General features: G+C 37.6%; 1 protein-coding gene and 1 long non-coding RNA gene across 9 annotated transcripts in view; one reads left to right on the forward strand and one right to left on the reverse strand.

The window, feature by feature from the left end:
• DNM3 (dynamin 3) overlaps window positions 1-23,257 on the reverse strand; it is a 560,145-nt gene that overhangs the window by 256,694 nt on the left and 280,194 nt on the right. For all 6 annotated transcript variants that reach the window (XM_064594314.1, XM_064594316.1, XM_064594317.1 and 3 more), the window contains one exon: window positions 8,950-9,063. In XM_064594314.1, the coding sequence (XP_064450384.1) occupies window positions 8,950-9,063 (114 nt within the window). The remainder of the gene's footprint in view (window positions 1-8,949; window positions 9,064-23,257) is intronic.
• LOC123846238 (uncharacterized) lies at window positions 32-18,395 on the forward strand. 3 transcript variants are annotated; one of them, XR_010412342.1, is made up of 4 exons: window positions 32-380; window positions 1,191-1,360; window positions 12,120-12,241; window positions 17,806-18,395. It is a non-coding gene; the product is annotated as an uncharacterized LOC123846238 (long non-coding RNA). The 3 variants fall into 3 exon arrangements; XR_010412341.1 differs by lacking the exon at window positions 17,806-18,395 and having other exon boundaries at window positions 12,120-14,924; XR_006791234.2 differs by lacking the exons at window positions 12,120-12,241; window positions 17,806-18,395 and adding an exon at window positions 3,094-3,655.

Here is a 23,257-nt window from a genome sequence, read left to right on the forward strand (position 1 = left end):
CTTTTTTTAAAGTAAAAACCACAAAGTAAAAATATCATTAAGGCTAAATTCTTGCATTTAACAATCTGGCCTTAGGAAATATGTCCTCTGCAAAAATATACTTCTGCAAAACACATTGAGCAATGAAGGTTTTCACCTTAAATGAAAGTCCCATGACTAGCAAATAAAGTACTAAACAATAGTTCAGAAAACATAAAATATAAACAGGAAGACGATATAAAAATGTCTCACAAAATATTTACATATAACCACCCAATTTTAAATGTTTTATATAACCCGCAGCAAATGCCAACAGGAGTTCACATCTGGATCACTCTACTGGACCCTGCAAGGCAGTCCCAGGACAGTGCTTGAGACCTCTCCGAATGACACAATAGCAGGTCAGAACATAAAGAAGACTATTCTATTCCAGCAAACTCTAAAGGGAAAGCTAGGAGGCCAGCACAGTCATCCTTAAGTGAGCCACTCCAGGATAACATTTCAAATAATATTCCCGTAAAATTTGAAGTTAACATTTTGGTTTTACATTTTTTCACTTAGCTCTCAAAAAATGCCTGAAAGAATATTATATATATTTAAATTCATTAAATGAAGGACATTTAAAAATTTTACTCTTCTGGTAAATAATATTATTTTTCCAGAATAAACTTTTGAGTGGGACAAAAAAATACATTTAGAGGAGTGGGTTTGGGCCTATTGAGTATTTTTCATAAATTTGAAATAGTATTTGCCATTATAGGTTGTTGTATATATTTGTCAAAGTTATAAATCTTTGGATAACACCACAATGTGGAAATGTTTGTATGAAATAATCCTACATTAAAAAGCATAACATAAGATATCTTATATATGTGAAAAAACACAACTACAATCATGAAGAATTTTAAGTAACATAAATGTTTTAAAGTTCAATATTTATTGGGACCTCTTTGGCAAAAAAATATCTAAGTTTTGGCTGACTAAAACAACTCCACAAGGAGTGTAAATAGTGTTCACAGGGTCAATCCTAAACTCCTCATCACAGGGAACGTGGGGACCTAGCAGGAAACAGGCAGACTCCTGAAAGTATAAGTGAAACTGGAAAGAGCTGAAGATTTCTAGGACTTCTTGGTCTCACAGTTTGGGCCATTCAGGGAGATAGCTGCCATTTTGTTTTCTATTACCTAAGTTACATTTGTCTTCTGTTACAGCCACATAATAAAAACAATACTAAGTAAATATCCCTATAAGGGGATTATATAATCTCCTTATCAAGCTATCCAAATACTTCAACCCACAAAAATGAGGCCTGTAATTTTTTAAGAGTCCAAAGAATGTCCTTCTTTCAATGCGGATTTTGGATTTTCTTCAATATTATAAGGTTAGTACATTTTCACTGGGAGCATTTCTGTTAAATTATGCTTGTTTCCTATGATTATTCCATAATGATTTTGATCTTCATGTTGGATGATATAAATAGAATAAATATTGGCTGTATGCTACCATTATACATAAACTAGCAATTCCCTTCAGAGATTTTAACTATCATTCACACATTTCTCATTGATATTAAGAAAAATAAGGCTTTTTTCTCCCTTTATCAGAATATCCTATCTTCTAAAATTCATATTTTATACATATTTTAAATATGTATCCTTTTCTTCCAGATCTGATTTAAAGTATTAATATAAAACTATATAAGCCTCAAGTCCTTCCTGAAATGATAGTTTCTATTTTAAGTCTACACCTGGCCCTTTTCTAAATCCTAAGATTTGTACAAAATATATTTACAATGTGTTAAAATAACATTGGGAAATTTATTTTCTGCTTAAATGATCTTCAGTGCAGGAAGCTATAGAGTCAGGGGAGAAAAAAAAACATTAACCTTCAATGATGAAAATTAAGAAAATTTTAAAATAATCTACCTTAAATTGTAAGTTTACCCTGTAATGAAATAATTTGGTTTAGGTACCTGATGTAACAGGACATCACGAAATACTAGGTTGCATTTATGTATTTATTTGCTCAATCATATCTTCACTCAACCAATATTTACTGTCACCTGCCAGTGCCATGTTCACTGGTGGTAGAGCAATGAATAAGTCAATGGCTCCTGGTCTCAAGAAGCTTACAATTTAGCAGGAACACTCAACCAATACATATCACGTGTGATGAGTTGTCAGTTTTCACCACCTGAAATAATCTCTTAAATCCATCCACTTCTATCTAGTTCCATCAACCAACCCAACCAGCCCAAGCTATTATTATCTCTTACATAGCCCATAGCCATACCTCCCTAACAACTCCCCCCCTCAGTTCTGTGCTCCTTCAATCCATTCTTTACAAGGCAAGCAAAAGGATCTGTAAAAAATTCAGATCTTATTATGTGAGTTTCCAGCTTAAAAACTTCTAAGGCTTAAGGTCAAAATCCTTAATCTTTATAGAGTTTTTCCCTCTCTTTGTTCTCTTTGGCCTTAATTCAGTTTCTTCAACTCATCAGGCTCAATCTTAGCCTCAAGACATTAACACAAACCTCTGACCACCCAATTCAATGTCTCCCCACCCCCCCCATGCTGTGATCCCCACCCCAGATGCTCTTTAAGTCAAATACATCACTGGATTTATTTTCTTCATAGCTTGTAATCTGTATCTGATAGGTTTTCCGGCTTGTTTGTATGTTTTCTTTATTGGTAAATATCCTTCAGGAGGGCAGGTACCATGAATTCCTTGGTAACTGTTTTATCCTTAGTGACTAGGATAGTGTGTACTACATAACAGGTGTTCAGAAAATATTTGTTGGGAAACGTTCAGGCAGTTAAGAGCACAGCACCAACACTGAGCAGCTGGCTAAATTATTCTCTGAGTCTCAGTCTTCGTCTCTAAAATGGGAAATGTAAATAAAATACTTAGCTCAGTGCCTGGGAAACTATAAATACTCAATAAATGTTAACTTTTAGGATGATAATGATCATCATCAAGATTATCGTTCAGATAGAAAGCTGGCCTTCATGACTTTAAGCAGGTAGAATGACTAGTGGAATACTATTTACAACCACAATTACTGTCAAACTAGGGAGCATCTTGCTAACCGGAAGTCCATTTGGTTTGGTTTAGCATTTTGACTAGTCTGAATATGCAAGACTGAGGCTGGACCAAAGGCTGGACTAGATGCTGAGAAGAGCTGAATGGATGTATACAACAGAGTGAGAAGCACCTTGAGTTTGGGGCAATCCAGATTAACAGCATTGAGAGAAGAAATAGGAGGGGAAAGAGAAAGAGAGGAGCTGAGGTACTGTCCTTGGGCTGGGCCAGCACAAGGCTAGAGCACCACTGCCATACCCAACCAAGTGGGGTGTCCTCTGGATAAAACAACTGTGCAGAGGGGTATGTAATATTCTAATTGAGGTTGTTTGAATTGCTGTAGTGCTTGCCCAAATCCTTAGTAAAGTACCAAAAATATCCTTATGTTATTATTTTGATAGAAATCAAAGGATCTATAAGATCAACCATCCCAAATACAAGGGAATATATGTGGACACACAAGCCTGCATGTCCAAACTCTGTCCTCACCCGCTTAAGCAGATCCTCCTTGACTTGGTACACACACTGGCAGAATGCCCTGGGAAGAATGAAACTAGGAAAAGGCCTATCAAACCCCTAGAAAAGATCTCAGGGCCACTTGTATAGGGAATTTCCTAGTCTGGGGTACTAGAGCATGATCTAGAAGGTCAGCCACGTTTGGGCAAATCCCTTTGGTGGTTAGTTATAAACTGTTTAACCCTGCAAGAAGACAGTTTATTTCTTTTTGTGTTACAGAAAGCCCCAGTCTTAAAGTAATGTTGGAGAATAACATACAGTCAGGTAAATAGTTTAATTATGTCTACTATAACCACATTGTATTATAAAGACTCTTTGAAGATAACATGTAGAAAAAAACATGGTCTGGGACACAGGTGGAAACCTCTCTATTAAGCTCATCTATCAGTAACATTACAGATAACACTATTGTAATTTAGAGTTATGGTTCAAAAAGTACAGTCCACAGATGCTTGAGGGTGTTCATGAATCCATCTAAAATTCAAGGGTAGGCTAGACAGATCTGTTCAGAATACGGAGAAAGCAAGAAAAATGCTGGGGACTTCCCATTATAGTCATGCCAACTCTAGTTTTAAATTATTACACAGTGTTATCATGCTATTGCCTCTGCCAGCTTCATTAGGAAATCACGTGTTTTTGTATTATCACCTCCAATTCTTGGCTGAGGTGTAAGAGAACCCAGAGGTGGAGGGGAGGCAGCATGGCAAGTCTCACTGAAGGAATGGGCTCTGAGTTCCCTCTTAGAATCTGAACCTTACCATTCCCTACTTAAAAAACAAAACAAGACAAAAACCACCAGACACCATACATCTGCTCTCACAATATGAAATGACAAAAAACTGGAAATTAGAAGACATGCGAGTCAAAGAATGGCTTTACAGTGGGAGGGCACAGTTGTTACTTGCAATGGCAACCATGAATATATAAATGTGACACCTAAAAGTTTATAAAAGCACTTATTTATATAAGATTTCTTAGAGTCCTAGAATGTCTCTTTGAGGTGATTTGGTCAGCAAAGGTCCCCATTCAACAAATGAAAAGAAAAGAAGTGAGGCCCAGACAAGACTGACTTGTTTCAACACTGGCATTAGTCATAGCAAATCAACATCCTCCACACCTCACATTTTCACTGTACCAAGTGTATGGTCTGTAGGGTTTTTGTTCAATTAATGTAATCCTGGAAAACAGTTCAAGCCATTGTTCTTCAATCTCAAATATATGTCATAAGTCATTTATATTTATTATAGACTTAATAAGTTCCATAAAATCATACCTATTCATATGATATAATAAGCTATTTATTCAACAGCCATTTAGATATAATGAAAACATACCAACCTAATTACACAAGAAAGCAGGAAGATGGCAGAACACAGAAAAAAATGATAATCCTCTATAAAAATTTGAATATAAATTTGTCATTGAATAAATGAATGAAAATATAACTAACTTAATGATATTTACTGTGTCACATTTGTTTGACTAAGAAGGATAAATTATCCCATAAAAGGATTTCCAAGTATATAGATGCTGGTGCACATATTAGAAAGATACCCTGGGAACAAAGAACAAGCACTTAATTTAACAACAAATTGTCTCCAAAAGTTGAGTTAGAATTCAGGCTAATTTTCACAAAGGAATATTCTAAATTGGGGGGTTTTGAGGTTACCCACAGAAGCATGTTCAGGCCACATGTATTTGAACTATAGCAGTAAGACCTTTATGGAATCTCAGTATCATTTAAAACATTGCTGCTGGGGCGCCTGGGTGGCTCAGTTGGTTAAGCGACTGCCTTCGGCTCAGGTCATGATCCCAGGGTCCTGGGATCGAGTCCCACATCGGGTTCCCGGCTCAGCGGGGAGCCTGCTTCTCCCTCTGACCCTCTCCTCTCTCATGCTGTTTCTCTCTCGCTCGCTCTCCAATAAATAAATAAATAAAATCTTTAAAAAATAAAATAAAATAAAACATTGGTGCTAAAAGATGGGAGTTTAGGGTACAAATTCAAGAGGCCAGAGACTCATCACTACTTCTAAGCGCTACCCTCTGATGTTTCTTCTTGATCTCCTTTCCCTGTATCCTCCCTTCTGGTCTCTGCTCCCAGCCAATACTAATAACTACTTGTTGAATACTAGCAGAAAGCAAGGAACAGTACTGTACCCTCCCTTTCACCTGGACAGCAAGCTCAAAGGTGGTCTGCAGTGGTAGCAAACTCTCGGGCAAGAGAAACAGAGCAGAATAGGGGATGACAGTGGTGGTGGCCAAGGAATGATGAGGTGGGAATGAATGAGGATGGCTGCAGTGGAAAAAGGCTCGGCCCCAGTAACAAACAATTTAAAGATAAGGGTCATTTGGGAGTCAGGCATTAATATTTTGAAAACTTCCTATCTTGTTTCTTGAGAAGAGTTCTAATGAGTAACAGTAGCTAATGGCTGCAGTGTGGCTATATGCGGCCCATCAATTTGCTACCCTGAACTGAAGAGTCCTCTCAAGCCACCATCTTCTCTTATCTGGACCACGGCTACAGTCTCCCAGCTGGTCTCCCTTCTTCTATTCTTGCCACTCCCCTCCTTCCACACACCCATTCCCTCCCACACATCATGCCCGACCCAGCAGCCAGAGTGATCTTTCTAAAACATTAATCCAATCATGTCACATCCTGTTGGAATAAGCCAATGGTTTTCAATTATCCTTGAAATAAAATCCAAATTACTGGCTGGAGCCTGGATAAGGCCCCATCCACTAGTACCTCTGATTTTATGTCCTACCTCTCTCCCCCATGCTCTTACATTTCAGCCACAGGATCCCTGCTGGCTCCCACACTGGGAGGGGGGGTTATACTTATGGTTCCCTCTACCTGGAATGTTAGTCAACAAAATCTCCTACACAGCTCATCATTCTAGCCTCTGTTCCAATGTTACCTCCTCCCAAACACCCAATCAAAAGGTTCTTCCTCCATCACTTTCTAGCTTACTACCCTATTTTATTTTCTTCAGAGCACTTAGTATCTGATATTGTATTATTAATCTCTTTGTTAATTCCATAGAGCAACAACTTTGTCATTTTTTTTTTCTTGAAATGGTCTAAACTAAGCAAACAACCCTCTCCTAAACTTCTAAATCACTCCATTGTATTTCAAGGGTCATTCCTATACACCCCACCCCATGCCCAAACACCCTCTACACATATACTTGAATAAAATGGTCTCCAACACTCAGTTAATATTATAACTGCACACATTGATTTTCTATTTGTTGTAATCAAGTGCTCATGAGGGCGCTTTAGCAGCAGAGGTTTTGTAAAAAGTTATCCTGAGTTTATAGAGGAGAGGAAGGGATGACCAGTGATCATAAGCTTACCAAGCTCTCAAAGCTGCTTCCTTCCCTATAGGGGGCACCATGTGCCTTCCAGTGGCCTTCTTTCAGTGCCCACACGGCCGGACAAGAGAACCCCAAAGCCATATTCCAACAGCAGCAGCTAATCCTATTGTCTTCAGAGCCCCTGATACTAACATCCAGAAAAAGATCAATGCCAAAATGCCTGGAATTTGTCTTAATAAATCCTCTGTGGGATGAAGCTGACTTGGACAAATCTAGCATCTCTGGGATTCTTGCCTACATTTGTGGTTGAAGACATAAACTCTGGAGCCAGATAGCCTGAGTTTGAATTTCTGCTTTGCTACCAACTAGCTATTTGACCTTGGGAAGTTAGTTATCCTCACAAACACCAAGTAGTCTGCAATAAGGGAACCTGAGTCCTGTAGAAATGACTTTTCAAAAAGTTGGGTTTTTTTGTTTGTTTAGTTTACTTCTCTGAAAAATGGGCATCATAATAGCACCTATCCTTAGGGTTCTAATGCGGATTGAATGAGTTAATCAATCTATATAAAACACTAGCTATTATTATTATGAATCCTCAACAAAATATTTTGCTTTCCCTAGAATAACTAATAAAGGCCCCCAAACTAGTATGTATTTAAATATACATAAATGATCCTCTGTATCCTTGGAAACAACATATATCTAAGAGAAGATCTCTTAAGGCAAATGAACACAAAAGAAGGTACTCTATTTACTGATTTTCTGTCTAGGGAGGGATCTCAGAGCCCCTGAAGCTGTGGTGTTTAAACACTGGATCTTCCCACACAATGACGGGGATTTCTGAGCAGCCAGCACAGGAAAGAAACCATTGCTAATCCTCAGACTCTCACAACAACCAATTCTACATTTGACTGAAGTCAGTGAAATATATGACTTAAAAATTTTTAAAAAGCTTTTGTATTGGAATCTTCTTTGCACATTTCTATAAGATTTTATTTCTCTTACTGAAGAAAACTTAGTGGTCATACACTGATCATCTGATTAACACACTATTGTGCACAAAGTACTTAGGAAACAGAACTATATAAGACATGAAACTTTAACTCCAGTAAAACAAAGGCACCTGGTAGTGCTTTCAAAAAAATATCAAGCCAGGACTGGAAGAACTTTTAACTCTGAAATATGTGTCCTTTAGAGCCAAACAAAATTGAAATAATCTCACCTGTAAATAGCTTTGCGATCATGAAGTACTCTTATTTAATGTTTGTATACTGCGTTATAAGCACCAAAACCTGCTCAGGCCAGACCAGAGCTATTAAAATTTCCAAAACATAGTTAATTTCATCCATGATTTCCCAAATTTAGCAGTATCATTTTATAGCACTCTAATGGCTCCAAAAGACTGATACAATTTTTTGTGCTTTTATAACTATCAGATTTAAATGAGTAGTAAGTCACAAGGCAAAAATTATTAACATCTAACATGAACCAGAACAGCATAATTACCATAATTCTTGCTTTTACAAAGCTATCAAATTTTCAAAGAACAACATTCATATAAACAATTACCTAGGACTGGCTTGAAGATTATGATTTGGACATTTTTCGAAAGCCTGCCATTTGAGACAGACATCACAGCAACAATCCCAAAATTCTTTATTAACTTTGCATCAGTGCTATTAATTTCATTCTTAAGATGCTCTATATTCTTGGGTATATAGAGTTTCAACACATTATTTAATGAAAACTGCTGTCCCTCTATCAGTATCTTGCCTTTATTACAGAGAGGGATATTTCCAACAACTGACTCCTAACTCCATTTCTTCAGGTTAAGGAACATGTGATTATACAAAAGAAATAAAAGAAATTTGAGGGAGATATTATAAAATTAAAAATCTATGAGGAAAAAAACAGTGCTTCTTCAAACAAACACCCCAAGCTAAGTCTTACTGAAAGAGAACCACTCATGTCTTGAAATTGTATATCACAATAAAATCAATTAATTTGAAATTAGAAACACTTCAATAAGAAAACTCTGTCATCCTCCGTGGCTTACCTCATCATCTTTGTACCAGGACAAGCTTTCAGCAGTAAGGACAAACCAGTATCCCTTCGAGCCTCCTTTCATGATGCCGATGTTGCTGATGGTTAGCCACCCCTTGCGAATCACCTACAAGAGCGCACAGATTGGCAGAGATGTTTAGTTTAACGTGAGCCAATGGAGAGCACAGGTCTTGTACTAAGTGAAGTTAAAAACAAGATATAAATTTCAATAAGAACAATACTGTTTCCCCAAAGCCCAACTTCTATTAAGCTACTCAAGATAATTTATCTTCCCCAACTACAGATAACCAGAGGGAAATCTGTCCCATCAAATGAACAAAGTTAAAATTGCAGACTTAAATGGATGGTGGAAGCAAAGCAACTGAAATAGATAGGAATTAAATGAGGCAGACTAGTAGGCTTGTGCTGAGACGATTTATGGCATTGCTGCTACAATTAAAATGTATTTAGTTGATTGGATGAATAATAAACTTTCCATGCCCAGTGCCTCTTCTCCTTCCAGTCCACTGGTCCATTTGTTTGCCTGGTTTGCATCTCATTATTATTTCCACCAGACTGGCCACCAAATGGTGAAAATGGTGAAAAGAAGAAACTCAAGTCAACCAATTAAGTTCCTTTTTAACAGCTCACAGCTCTGAATGAAACTGGATGAGGGAGAAAGCTGAAACAATTAAGTGCAAATTAAAAGTTTGGAGTTTCTTAATGGTCTAGATTTATCCATCTACTTCTGGTTGTTATTTGTCATGCTAAAAAATACATAGCATCTTCATCAAAATCTTTAAACTGTTTTTAAATTTTAAAACATTAATGACTTGGATTACAGCTTTTATAGAAATTATTTATAAATGCATTTAAGTGAAAATCTGTTTTTTTCTCATAGTTGCAAAGTTAAATTCAATTTTTCCACATGGCATAGTTTACTATCTCCCCTATGCTAGATAATTTTTGTTGTCATAGAACCCAAAATGAAATACTGTATAGAATTATATGATACTATTCTAAATACTAAAAAATCATCCTATACCTAAAGTGTTCAATATCCTAGAGATCCTGAATTATCAAAAAAATTTACTTACTGAATGACTAATGCGTGTCAGTTCCTAAATGAAGATGAAATACCCGAATAATTAGATTTAAAAAAAATACTGATAGTAAATTTTCTTGCTGAAGAAGATAAGTCAATACTAGGGAAAATTGTGAAATAAGCCAAAGTTGTCTTATTGATCTTCAAGACTCTCTCCACACCCTCAGTCCCTGACACCCTTGATTCCCTATTTCAACTTTTGCCAGGTGTCCATTCTCCTTTATAATGCTCTGTAACTTCTGTAGACCTCTATATAGAATCTCATTTTAGACTATGTAAGCTACTGACTAAGGCAGTTCTCTCAGTTGTTCAAAATTACTCCTTCCTCTTCCTCTCTAGTTCAGAAAGAAGGAGCAACACTTCTCAGAATATGATTTCTATCAGCTATATTATAATCATTGTGATGCTTTCTAAAAATACAGATTCTTGGGCCATCACCAGTTCAAATGAATCAGAATATGTACATATGAAACCCAGAAATCCATACTTAAACATGTATCCGAGGTGATTATCATCCATACTGAAATTTGATGGCCATTGCATGTACACATACAAACAAAACGTCACTCTGCTAGAGCAAGTAATCTCACCTACTAATTTCTAGGAAGAAGCAAGTGGACAATTCATTTCATGCTAACACTGTTATCGACCCTATGAGCTTCTTACAAATAGCATACTAATCACAGTACTAAAATGAAAGTACACTTATTATTTTATTATGTATCTTTAGAGACAAGGGAAGTCTCCCAGAAACTCCATAAAGTGCAATGAGCAAATCACTATTTCATTCACTGGTAAAACAGGCTGGCTCCAATAAGGAGAGCCATGAATGTAGTCCAATAAACATTTCTAAGGAACCTATCATATGTCAAGATGAAAAAGGCATGATGATGCTGTAATCCCTGCCTTCATGAATCTTATGTTTTAGTGGGTAATGCAGATCAATAAAAATATAATTTCAGTCTAATAGTGTAATATGAAATGTATGTCAAGCAAGGAGCACTTGACATAATTCGGGAAGTTGTCATAGGCTTTCTTTGAAGAGATGGTACCTCAGAAGAGCCTAGAAGAGAAACAGAATTAGTCAGGTCAGGAAGTAGTTTGTTTACCTATTTGTTTATCTATATGAAGAAGAACAAACAAGAACAAAATATGAAAGAGCCACTAAATACAGAAAATGTGAGGTGGGGATGAAGAAGTTGAGGTTGGGGAGATAGATGAAGTAAAGTCAGAGTGGATCCGGGTCCATGAGACCCCAAATTTTAGTGATCTCACTCCCCCTGGCAGTACTAAAACAAATTTCAAATACACATGTAATTTTATTTTTAAATTATATATGACTACTGTGTTAATAAATTAGGTACATCATATAGAAATATACAGAGAATTTTTAAATTCTGCATGAAGATAAAATAAATAATATTAATTTTTTTTATTTTGTGGGGAAAATATATTTTATGTCTTGTATTTACACTTTACTATTGACTTCTCAGAGCAAGGGTGCTGGCATCAATATGTATATTAAGTGTTAATAAGTCTGAATTGTTTTCTTATTTTCTAGATAAAAATACATATAAGTAGATGTTCTACTATATCCTCCTTTATTCTAGTGGATCTTACACACTCTCTAAGGCAGAGAAACCAGATTATGTAAAGCAATGATACAGTAAGGTTGCAAATAAATAAACTTACTGGAGAAATACCTCTGAGATAAAATCAACAGGACTAACAACTGGTTAAGAGAGAGATTACTGGAGGTAAAGACTCAAGAACTGCTCTGTACAGGAGCCACTAGCCACACATGGTCACTGGGCCCCAGTGAATAGTTTCAATTCGGGTGTTCAATAAGTGTAAGATGCAACCTGGATTTTGAGAAGTTAGTACCAAAAAAATGCAAAATACCTCATTAAATGTTTGCAGATTTATCATAGTACTATTATATTAGATATACTGGGTTAAATAAAATCAACTGTTAGTAATCATTTCACTGTTTCATTTTTTTTAATGTGGCTGTCAGAACATTTTAAATTACGTATGTGGTTTATATTATATTTTTATTGGACATTGTGTTGTTCTAGAAAGATTCTGAAACTCTTGGGGCTACCACCTCAGAAGGAAGAGAAGGAAAGAAAAGAAGAACCAAGTTTTGGAAAGTAGGGGAGTTGATGACGAATTCAGCCAAGGCCATGTTGAATATGAGGTACCTATGGGAAATAACACATTCAAGTGACCCGATCTCTGAAGCAAAATGGGTATGTCAGGACTAGAGATGAAGACTTGCAAGTCATTAGTGTGTGCGTCTGTGTGCGTGTGTGTGTGTGTGCGTGTATCTGTTAAAACTCTGAGTGAAATAGCAGTGGCTCACAGTGGAATCCAGGGAAATACCAACATTTAAGAGGTGGTCAGAAAAGAGCCTGAAAAGGAACGTCAGAGAAATAACAGCAATGAGGTCATGGAAGCCCAAGGCAAGGTGAATTTTAAGGACAGTGTGGTTGAGAGAGTCAAATTCAACACAGACAGGGATGTGGCAAGTGCAACGCAGACATCAGAGTGTCTTCAGCTATGCCAGCTGCAGTGCAATTCTGGGAGAAGTCAAAGTTAATTGGGTTGAAAGGTGAATGGGAAGTAAAAAATGGAGACGATGATTGAAAGAGCTCTAACCATAGGAAGATGAAAGACAGTTAAAATCAGAATAGACACAGGACCAAAGGAGGTGATGGTGTTGTTGCTGCTAGTTTGTTGTTGTTGTTTTGGGGTTTCTTTTTTTTTTTTTTAGTATAGAAAAGAATTGAGCATTTTTATGATTTGAGGAGAAATAACAGTACAAAGTAAGAGACTGGTGATAGAAGAAAAATGATAGAAGGATAAAGAAGATAGAAATGAAAGATAAAGAGTACAGAAAGGGACTATACTTGAACAGAAATGGAGCTGCCTCATCTTGTGAACCTGGGGATGTTGGGAGAGTAAGGGCAGATATATGTCCTTTGTGGGGAAAAGGATAGAAAGTTTTTAGAGAGGTTATATTTGACCTTTCCATTTTACTTCATCAGAGCAGAGACTAAATGATCTGTAGGAGAGTAAGGGTGAGAAGTTGGAAAGAAGGCTTAATGAGAGCACTGGGACAATCAGTCATTGAAAAGTGGGGGGCACCTGGATTGCTCAGTCAGTTAAGCATCCGACTCTTGGTTAGGGCTCAGGTCATGATCTCAAGGTTGGTCGTAGTTGAGCCCACATTGGGCTCCATGCTCAGTGTGGAGTATGCTTTGGATTCTTGCTCCCTCCCTTCAGCCTCTCCTCACACTCTCTCCATCTCTCAAATAAATAAATAAGATCTTCAAAAAAAAAAAAAAAAGAGAGAGAGAGAGAGGGAACATAACAAGAATTAATAAAAAATGGCTGGCAAAACACAACACCATAGAACTCATAGACGATAACATAGAAAAAAGTCTAGAAGACTTTGGGTATAATGACATCTTTCTAGACACAGAACCAAAGACACAACCCATGCAATAAATAACTGATAAGCCGGACTTCATTAAAATTAAAAACTTCTGCTCTTCAAAAGACAGTATCAAGAGAATGAGAAGACAAGCCACAGATTGGCACAAAATATTTGCAAAAGACATATATGATAAAGGACAGTTATCCAAAATATACAGAGAACTCTTAAAACTCAATAATAAGAAAACACACAACCTGATTAAAAATGGGCCAAAGACTTTAACAGATGCCCCATACAGATGGCAAATAAGCATATAAAAAGATCTTCCATATCATATGCCATCAGAGAAATGCAAATTAAAACAATGAGATAACGGGCGCCTGGGTGGCTCAGTTGGTTAAGCGACTGCCTTCAGCTCAGGTCATGATCCCAGGGTCCTGGGATTGAGTCCCGCCATCGGGCTCCCTGCTCTGCAGGGAGCCTGCTTCTCCCTCTCCCACTCCCCCTGCTTGTGTTCCCTCTCTCGCTGTGTCTCTCTCTGTCAAATAAATAAATAAAATCTTTAAAAAAAAAAAAAACAATGAGATACCATTACACACCTAATAAAATGCCCCAAATCCCAAAAACTGACAACACCAAATGTAGGATGTGGAACAGGAATTCTCAGACATTTGCTAGTGGGAATGCAAAATGGTACAGCCACTTCGGAAGATGGTTTGGCACTTTCTTATGAAACTAAATATATTCTTACCATGTGATCCAGAAACTGTGATCCTTGTTATTCACCCAAAGGAGTTAAAAACTTATATACACACATGTATGTTTAAAGCAGCTTTATTCATAACTGCCAAAACCTGGAAGTAACTGAGATGTCCTCCAGTAGATGAGTAGATAAACACAACATGATACATCTAGATAATGGAATATTATTCAACAGTAAAAAGAAATGAGCTTTCAAGCCATGAAGAGACATAAAGGAAACTCAGGTGCATATTGTTAAGTGAAAGAAGCCAATCTGAAAAGGCCATATAGTATAACATTCCAACTATAGGATATTCTAGAAAAGGCTAAACTATGGACACAAAAAAAAATCAGTGGTTGTCAGGAGTGAGGGTGGGGGTGAAGAAGTGATGAATAGACAGAGCACAGAGGACTTTTAGGACTAAAAATAATCTGCATGCTATTAAAATGATGGATATATATCATTATACCTTCTTCCAAACCCATACAGTGTACAACTCTGAGAGTGAACCCTAAGGTAACTATGTACTTTGGGTGATGATGTGTCAATATCGCTTCATCCTTGGTTAAAAAAAAAATTCTGGTAAGTTATGTTGGTAATGGGGGAAGGTACGCATTTATGGGGGCAGAGAGTATATGAGAAATCTCCATACCTTGTCTTCAATTTGTTGTAAACCTAAAAGTGCTCTAAAAAAATAAATTCTTTTAAAAAAATGGTTGAAAGCTGAGAATGAAGGCCATGGCTTGCAGGGACACAACTGGCATAGTTGAATAATTATTGCCAACAGAGCTCTGCATACTAGATGTAGAAAAAGAGGAGATAAATGGGAATTGATCCAGGGTTCTGAATTTCAAGGCCCAAGTGACCTAAATACATGGGTGTAAAGATGTTGAAGGTTTGGAGCAAGGGACTAATTCAGGTTACCAACCATTCAGTCTAGGCCAGGCAGAGAAATGAGACCAGGAGGAGTCTAATAAAAAGGCAGAAGATGAAAAGATGAAGAGATTGGAGATGCCCGTGAGGTTAAAAAAATTGCAGAAAGTATATAAGTGAAGACAAGAATGGAGTCTTGGGGACTTAAGATGATATGAAGCAATAAGGTACCTGATCCTACTGGCACTATCATATTAATCTCTCAAAGATGCACCACTATGTCTAGAAGTACTGAATGTTATAGCTAAATAGGATATTTGGTAAACATGATCTAGTCCAGTGGATATATTCAAATGCACTATATGGAAATTATGAGTTACTAATAACAGTTAAAATGAAATCTGTAAGGAAGTGGCAAAAAATTAGATATTACATTCTATGAAATTACAGTCATTTGCATTGCAACAGGCTTTCTCATTTGGAGAAAAGAGTGACAGCCAGCATGTTGTGAATGCACATGGCCACATCCCTTCATGGGCACCCACAGAAGTGTGTTCAGCACCGAACGCTGTCAGCAAGTTAAGTTGCTGTCATAAAATACTTAAGAAGCTCTGGCCTACTCCCAGCCCTTTCTGGAGGAAAAAAAAAAAGGAAACATATTTGCCACAAATGGGCTTTTTGTTTTCCCAATGACAGTCAGTGCAAAATAAAAATCAAGAAAAAACAATTCCTAATGTACTTTTTCACAAAAGAATTGAAGGGGAGGGAGAAATCATGAAATCAAGGTAAAACAGTGGAATAAGATTGAAAAAGGCAAGCATTCAGGAAAAATGGTCAGAATACAAGAGGTAAGAATGCTGAGGGGAAGTTAAAAAAATGAGACAAAGGAAAATAAGTGAGAAAAAGAAGACAAAGACTAATTAAAATAATAAAATTTGAAAAGAATGATGAGACAAATGAGATTGATAGTAGGTTATTTTCATAGAGAAAAATGGAATATAAAATGTTAATTTTGCGTTCAAATTTAAAATTACTAGAAAGAAAAAAAAGCCACCAACATTCAGTAGAATAAGCATTTACAGCCTCTTCGTGTTTGAACATCAAATTCTGTTTTGAGTGTCCAAGTAAACAAGAGCAAGCAAGCTCATAATTACATGACTAGAAGGGACCTTCAGAGCTGAAAGGGCATGTTCATATTTGTAAGGCTTGAGGCCAACCATTTTAAAAAATTTATTGCCATAAAATATCACTCAAGCTTTGTTTTTGTTTTGTTTTGTTTTTTTGCCAGGCACAGAAACTCTGAAAGCAACTGTAAGACCAGGAGGGGGAGAGTAGAAGAGCTCTCCAACTTGCAACTCTGCCAACAGAGTGGCAAGCCTTCTCTAAGGAGTATATGTTCTAGCTAGTTCCCTCCATGCTATGAGAACCTACGGATGGCAAAACCTATATGTTAGGAATGAGTTTGGATCTCAACATCTGGCCAGCACACTGGATAAAATTAATACACAGACAAGGAATAAAATTATGGAGAAAAAAGTACACGTGGAAAAGTTCTAATGTGGCCAAGGATTTGGGCCTTGAACTTTATTTGTGAGCAGGGCGTTTTAACCTTGGCCTTGCTTATGTTAGACCATACAAGTTCTTCTCAGCTTTGCAGCTGGCTTTTAACTGTTGCAGCCTAAGTGGAGGTTGTAAATCATAAACTGCTTGATATTTTGGTCTTGGTAGATTATAAAAGCTTATACATAGGCTTAATCCAGAGATGAGCAGCTGCTTCTATAAAGGTAACTGACATACTGCATGGCCTCTATGGATAATTGCTGCAGAACTGCATGGGCCCAGCAAAGGCACAGGGCAAGCCAGTCACTTGGGAGAGACCTACCTTTGGGAGCACAGGCATTCTCAGAATATATTCCTCTCCTGGAATTTGGCTGGCAGAAAGGTTTCTAAGCAGGTGTGCCTGAGGCAAGGATTCAACTATAGGGAAAAGAGTCTTTCCATCTATAGGCCTCGTAGGCCTCAGAAGGGAGAATTCAACTTACTACTTTTAAGCTGTAAGGCAGCTGAGGCCAGTATGTATCTCAGAGCCCTCTTGAGGTTCTAGCTTTAATTTATTAGATCCAGGAGCAGGTGGAAGGTAGAAAGGGTTAGATGAGCTTCCCTCAAGGCCGTTCTTTATCCGGGCCCAGGGCAAAGAGAGAACCATGGAGAACTAACCTTAACTCGTGTGGCTTATTTACAGACTCAAGAGTCACCCTCCACTGCAGTCCAAGTTCTAAAGCTGGCTCTGGATTAATTATATAGGCAGGAGGAAGTCTCCTTAGGAGGCCTAGGCTTTTAGATCAAGAAATTATGTAACAAGAGGCAGGAAGGGAAACACAAAGGCAAAGGAAAAATTAGGTTTTGAATATGCTGCACAGTGGAGGGAGGGAACTCAAACAGGACCTGGTAACCAGGGCCACCACCACTGCAGAGTCCTAAACGTTGCAAAAGACAGCAACGACGGTTCAGCATTCTTCTCTCAGACCACATGTCTGGATGGCTCTACCCCTTGGTGGTTAAGTGCACAGTCACAAAAATAACTTCTTCGGGAGAGAATCCTCCCAATAAATGTATAGTTCACAAACAACTAAAAAAAAAAAACTGTTTCACAGGCTGGTAGGACTAAAACCAGGAAGGTTTCCTCTGTCTACCCTCTCTCTTTCAGATACCCCTAAATGTCTGCTGTAGTCAATGGCCACACCTACAAAACAGTACGAGAAGTGGTGATTGAAACAGTATGGTCCTGGCACAAAAACAGACACATAGGTCAGTGGAACAGAAAAGAAAGCCCAGAAATACCCCCATGCTGTTATGGTCAATTAATCTGTGACAAAGGAGGCAAGAATATACAATAGAAAAAAAAAGCAAAAACAAAAACAGTCTCTTCAACAAATGGCATTGGGCAAACTGGACAGCTACATTTAAAAGAATGAAACTGGACCACTTTCTTACACCATACACAAAAATAAACTCGAAATGGATTAAAGACCTACATGTGAGACCTGAAATCATAAAAATCTCCAGAAGAGACCACAGGTAGTAGTTTCTCTGACATCAGCCATAGCAACATTTTTCTAGATATGTCTCCTGAGGCAAGGGAAACAAAAGCAAAAATAAACTATTGGGACTACACCAAAATAAAAAGCTTCTGCACAGTGAAGGAAATAATCAACAAAACAAAAAGGCAACCTACTGAATGGGAGAAGATATTTGCAAATGATATATCTGATAAAAAAAAAAAAAAGAAGATAGTAGGAAGGGAAAAATGAAGGGGGGGAATCGGAGGGGGAGACGAACCATGAGAGACTATGGACTCTGAAAAACAAACTGAGGGTTCTAGAGGGGAGGGGGTGGGGGGATGGGTTAGCCTGGTGATGGGTGTTAAGGGAGGCACAAACTGCATGGAGCACTGGGTGTTATACGAAAACAATGGATTGTGGATCACTACATCAAAAACTAATGATGTAATGTATGGTGATTAACATTACATAATAAAATTTAAAAAATGTAAAATAAAGAAGTTACTATTCAAAATATATAAAGAACTTATACAACTCAATACCAAAAAACACAAATAATCCAATTAAAATGGGCAGAAGACATGAACAGACACATGAAAAGATGCTCAACATCACTCATCATCAGGGAATTGCAAATCAAAACCACAATGAGATGTCACCTCACCCTGTCAGAAGGGCTAAAATCAAAAACTCAAGAAACAACAAGTGTTGGCAAGGATGTGGTGGACTGCTGGTGGGAATGCAAACTCGTGCAACCACTGAGGAACACAGTATGGAGGTTCCTCAAAAAATTTAAAATAGAATTACCATATGATCCAGTAATTACACTGCTGGCTCTTTACCCAAAGAATACAAAAACACTAATTTAAAAAGACATATGAACCTCTATGTTTATAGCAGCATTATTTACAATAGCCAAGATATGCAAGCAACCCAAGGGTCCACCCATAGATGAATGGATAAAGATGTGGCATGTATGTACAATAAAATAATACCCAGCCATAAAAAAAGAATGAAATCTTGCCATTTGCCCCAAGATGGATGGATCTAGAGGGGTAAATGCAAAGTGAAATAAGTCAGTCAGAGAAAGACAAATACCATACAATTTCATTCATATGTGGGATTTAAGAAACAAAACAACAAATTAAAAAAAGAAAGAGACCAAAAAAACCAGACTCTTAACTACAGAAAACAAACTGGTGGTTACCAGAGGGGAGGTGGGTGGGGGGATGGGTGAAATAGGTAAAGGGGATTAAGAGTACACTTATCATGATGAGCACTGAGTAATGTATAGAACTGTTGAATCCCTATGTTGTACATCTGAAACTAATATAACACTATACATTAATTATACTGGAATTTAAAAAAATTAAGTACCTAGAAGAAAAAAAAGGAAGAAAAGAAAAAACACAGGAACATAAATGTAGCTGGGGATAAACTGCTTTAAAGATCAAAGAGTCTATTTGTCTTAATAAATTTGGTTGATTTGGAGCTAGTGCTGGGATTATCTTTCGTGGCCCACCTTTGCTTTATTTCTGTAGTAAGGAACACAGAGACTATTTCAACTTCAGAAGCCCACAAACAACAACCCATTTTTGTGGAGGCCAGCTCAGGGTGCAGCTGCTGAAGGAACCCCAACTCCACTGGGGCAAGACTCTCTTTGCCCGAAGCTGAGAGAAGTTGAACTGGGGGCGGACTTTAACTTGATGTTCCACAAGTATCTTAGACTTCACAAACTCCTGTGGTGATATAATCTGTGGACCTGAACTTCTGACAACTTCATGGTAGGAGGGGGTTCCTGTTTGCATTAAGGATATGTCTATTTTGTTGATGTTTTATTACTGAGTCTTGATATATTAGAATATATTCCTGATGTCGTATAATCATTGCAGAATCTCCATAGGCTACGGGAACAATATGGCTGGACATAATTTGAAACAGAAAACAAGATAAGGACGAAACATTTAACCTTAAGTACAAACTGGCCTTGGATTGAATTTTACTGATGTACTGTTTTGAACCATTTCAGAGCCTTCTATCCATCAGAGGTGCTTGGAAGATGCCCAGAGGAGCCATGGTTGGCTTGGGAGGAGTGGCTTTAAGAGCAAGAGCAGGACTGGTAGACTGTTGATCTGTTTCCACAAAGGGGGCTCACCATGCTCCTGGTGAACCAGTGGCTTAGCCATTTAACCCAACAGAATAAGAGGTGATGGAACGCTGAAGAATACTGCCAAGCGCAGGGGATGCTACTCCATTCAGGTTGCTTACTCACTCATTCCCCCTCCAGGAGGAGTAAAGTGACTTCACAGATTAGAAATCTACAAGGACAAATAGGGAAGTGTCGTCAGGACTATTCTCGCCCCCAGTCTCTCGCTTATTTATCTTGGGAGCTAGCCTGACCATACAGAACACACAGCCAAGAGAAGAAAGAAGGGGCTTATGCCTGTGGTTTTAAGAGATCAGTTTAATTCAGGAAATATGTTCAAAGATCTTTCTCACCTAAGACACTTGATAAGTCAGTCGACTGGTATTTACTAAATGCCTCTGATGGACCAGGCTCTGTGCTAAGGACCCTGTCCCTCTGATCACAAATGAGGGCCACCATGACAATGCCCAGATGTGTCTTACCACGGACTGACATAACGTGAAAAATTGATTTTCACATCTGATGAACTAATCTTGTGACTGGGATAAAGAAGCTGTGAAAACAAGCAAATAAGGTGAAGCGTATCTAAGCTAATTGAAAGAATAATCAAATTAAGACACAAAATTATCAAATATTTTATGATAAATTGTTTTGTTTTCAAGACTTTACAAAACACCACTATGAAGGAATTGGGTAAGTGACATTTGTATGCCTGGATGCTCCTTTCATGGTTTTACCTTTCTAGGAAATCAGAACACAGAGTTTCATAAGTATCTAAAATAGGCAAAGGTAAGAATACAATTTGACAGGGGCTCTTGGGTGGCTCAGTCGTTAAGCGTCTGCCTTCGGCTCAGGTCGTGATCCCAGGGTCCTGGGATCGAGCCCCGCATCAGGTTCCCTGCTCCGGGGGAAGCCTGCTTCTCCCTCTCCTGCTCCCCCTGCTTGTGTTCCCTCTCTCACTGTGTCTCTCTCTGTCAAATAAATAAAATCTTCAAAATAAATTAAAGAAAAAAGAAGAATAAAATTTGACTCCATTTCTAGGAACTCCAGGATAATAACAATAGCTAACATTTACTGAACACTATTCTAAGCCAGGCATTGTGCTAAAAGTACCATGCATATTATTTCTTTTAATCCACAGAATAATCCTCTGAGGGAAATAGTATTTTCTTTATGTGACAGATGAGGAAATTGCAATCAGGCCCCTGTTTCACTGCCAAGCACCTCCTTGTAGCTAACAGGCCTTCCTCATAGGAGGAGCATAAATAAATAAATAAATAAACAAACAAATAAAATTTATTTATCATGGGAGTTGGCCACTTTGCTCACTTTGATTCAGCCTCTTAGTATTTGCATAAAAGAAAATCTCGCTGGTGGTCTGATTTCAGAGCCCCAGCCCTTAACCCACAACAGATACAGGGATGCTGGCTGGCAGTATTGTTTCTAATAGTAAGCAACTGGAAACAACCTATTTGCCTACATGGAACTGGCTAATAGATTATGTCTAATGTCAGATAAGCCTCTGACATTAAATTAAACTGAGGGGGTTGGGCAAAATGGGTGCAGGGGAATGGGAGATACAAGCTTCCAGTTATGGAATGAATAGGTCATGGGAATAAAAGGCAGAGCATCAGGAATATAGTCAATGATATTATAATAACAATGTAATAGGACAGGTGGTAGCTATACTTGTGAACATAGCATAAGGTATAAACTTGTCAAATCACTAAGTTGTACACCTAAAACTAGTGTAACATTTTGTGCCAATTATACTAAAAAAGAAATAGGAATAGGGTCAATGTCCAAGGTTCAGTCCATATTTAGGCCAGTGGCTTCATTCTGCTCTGTGATTGCAGAATATACCCAAGCCCGGTTAGTCACATTACAAAATAATAAATAATAATAATAATAATAATTTTTTGCACTTCGTCTAGGTGTTAATTAAAAACAGAGAAGATGAGGGCGCCTGGGTGGCTCAGTTGGTTAAGCAACTGCCTTCGGCTCAGGTCATGATCCCGGAGTCCTGGGATTGAGTCCCACATCGGGCTCCCGGCTCAGCGGGGAGCCTGCTTCTCCCTCTGACCCTCTCCCCTCTCATGCTGTTTCTCTGTCTCTCTTTCTCTCAAATAAATAAATAAATAAAATCTTAAAAAAAAAAAAAACAGAGAAGATGATATTTGAAGTTTTTCTATCCTTTATTGATTTAGAAATTTAATAAATTCTCAAGGTTTCTTATGGTTAAAAAAAATAAGCAGAGCAAAAACACCTAATGCATGACATGAGAAAATATTTTTGCCAAGGAGTGATAATATTAAGCAGGACTCTAGAGTCAGACTGTCTGGGATTGTCTCTTAGCTCCAAAACCTGCTAGCCAAGCAACATTGGGTAAGTCTCTGCCTCAACTTCCTCACATGTAACATGGGATAATAACAATAGCTGTAACACAGTTTTTGTGAGGATTATGAGTTAATAAATGTAAAGGACTTAGATCAGTACCTACTTGTATTATTATGTATGTATTATTTCAGTTACATTTGTTAATGTAAAGACAGAAAAAAGACTAATATATATACCAACTGTTTAACTATGATTGAAAAGTAGTGGTAAGATATAAAGTTATATTTATTTCCTCCAATCTTCCTGGATTTTCCATTTTCTCCTACAATATTCATGCTATTAAAAATGCAAGGTGCCATCATATTATTGCTCGCTTAAGAGGCAATTTCTTAAGATCCCCTTAAATGTGTAATGAACGCAGCATGTTGGAGGACTGAGGCAGATTATAAACAACTCAGTAGTGAAATAACTCTGCAGCACAACATAAAAAGAAGTAATTCTGGATTATTACATGGGAAATCACCATGATGAAAGAAGCCTGACTATTTTAAATAAGGAACTGATTGGACTGGCAGAAAACATATTAATAGTATGCAATAAAACTGAAAATAAGG

This window comes from Mirounga angustirostris, unplaced genomic scaffold (genome assembly GCF_029215605.1).
Source record: "Mirounga angustirostris isolate CCGP_5_RB_7025 unplaced genomic scaffold, mMirAng1.0.hap1 SCAF_6, whole genome shotgun sequence".
In the NCBI taxonomy this organism is placed as follows: Eukaryota; Metazoa; Chordata; class Mammalia; order Carnivora; family Phocidae; genus Mirounga; species Mirounga angustirostris.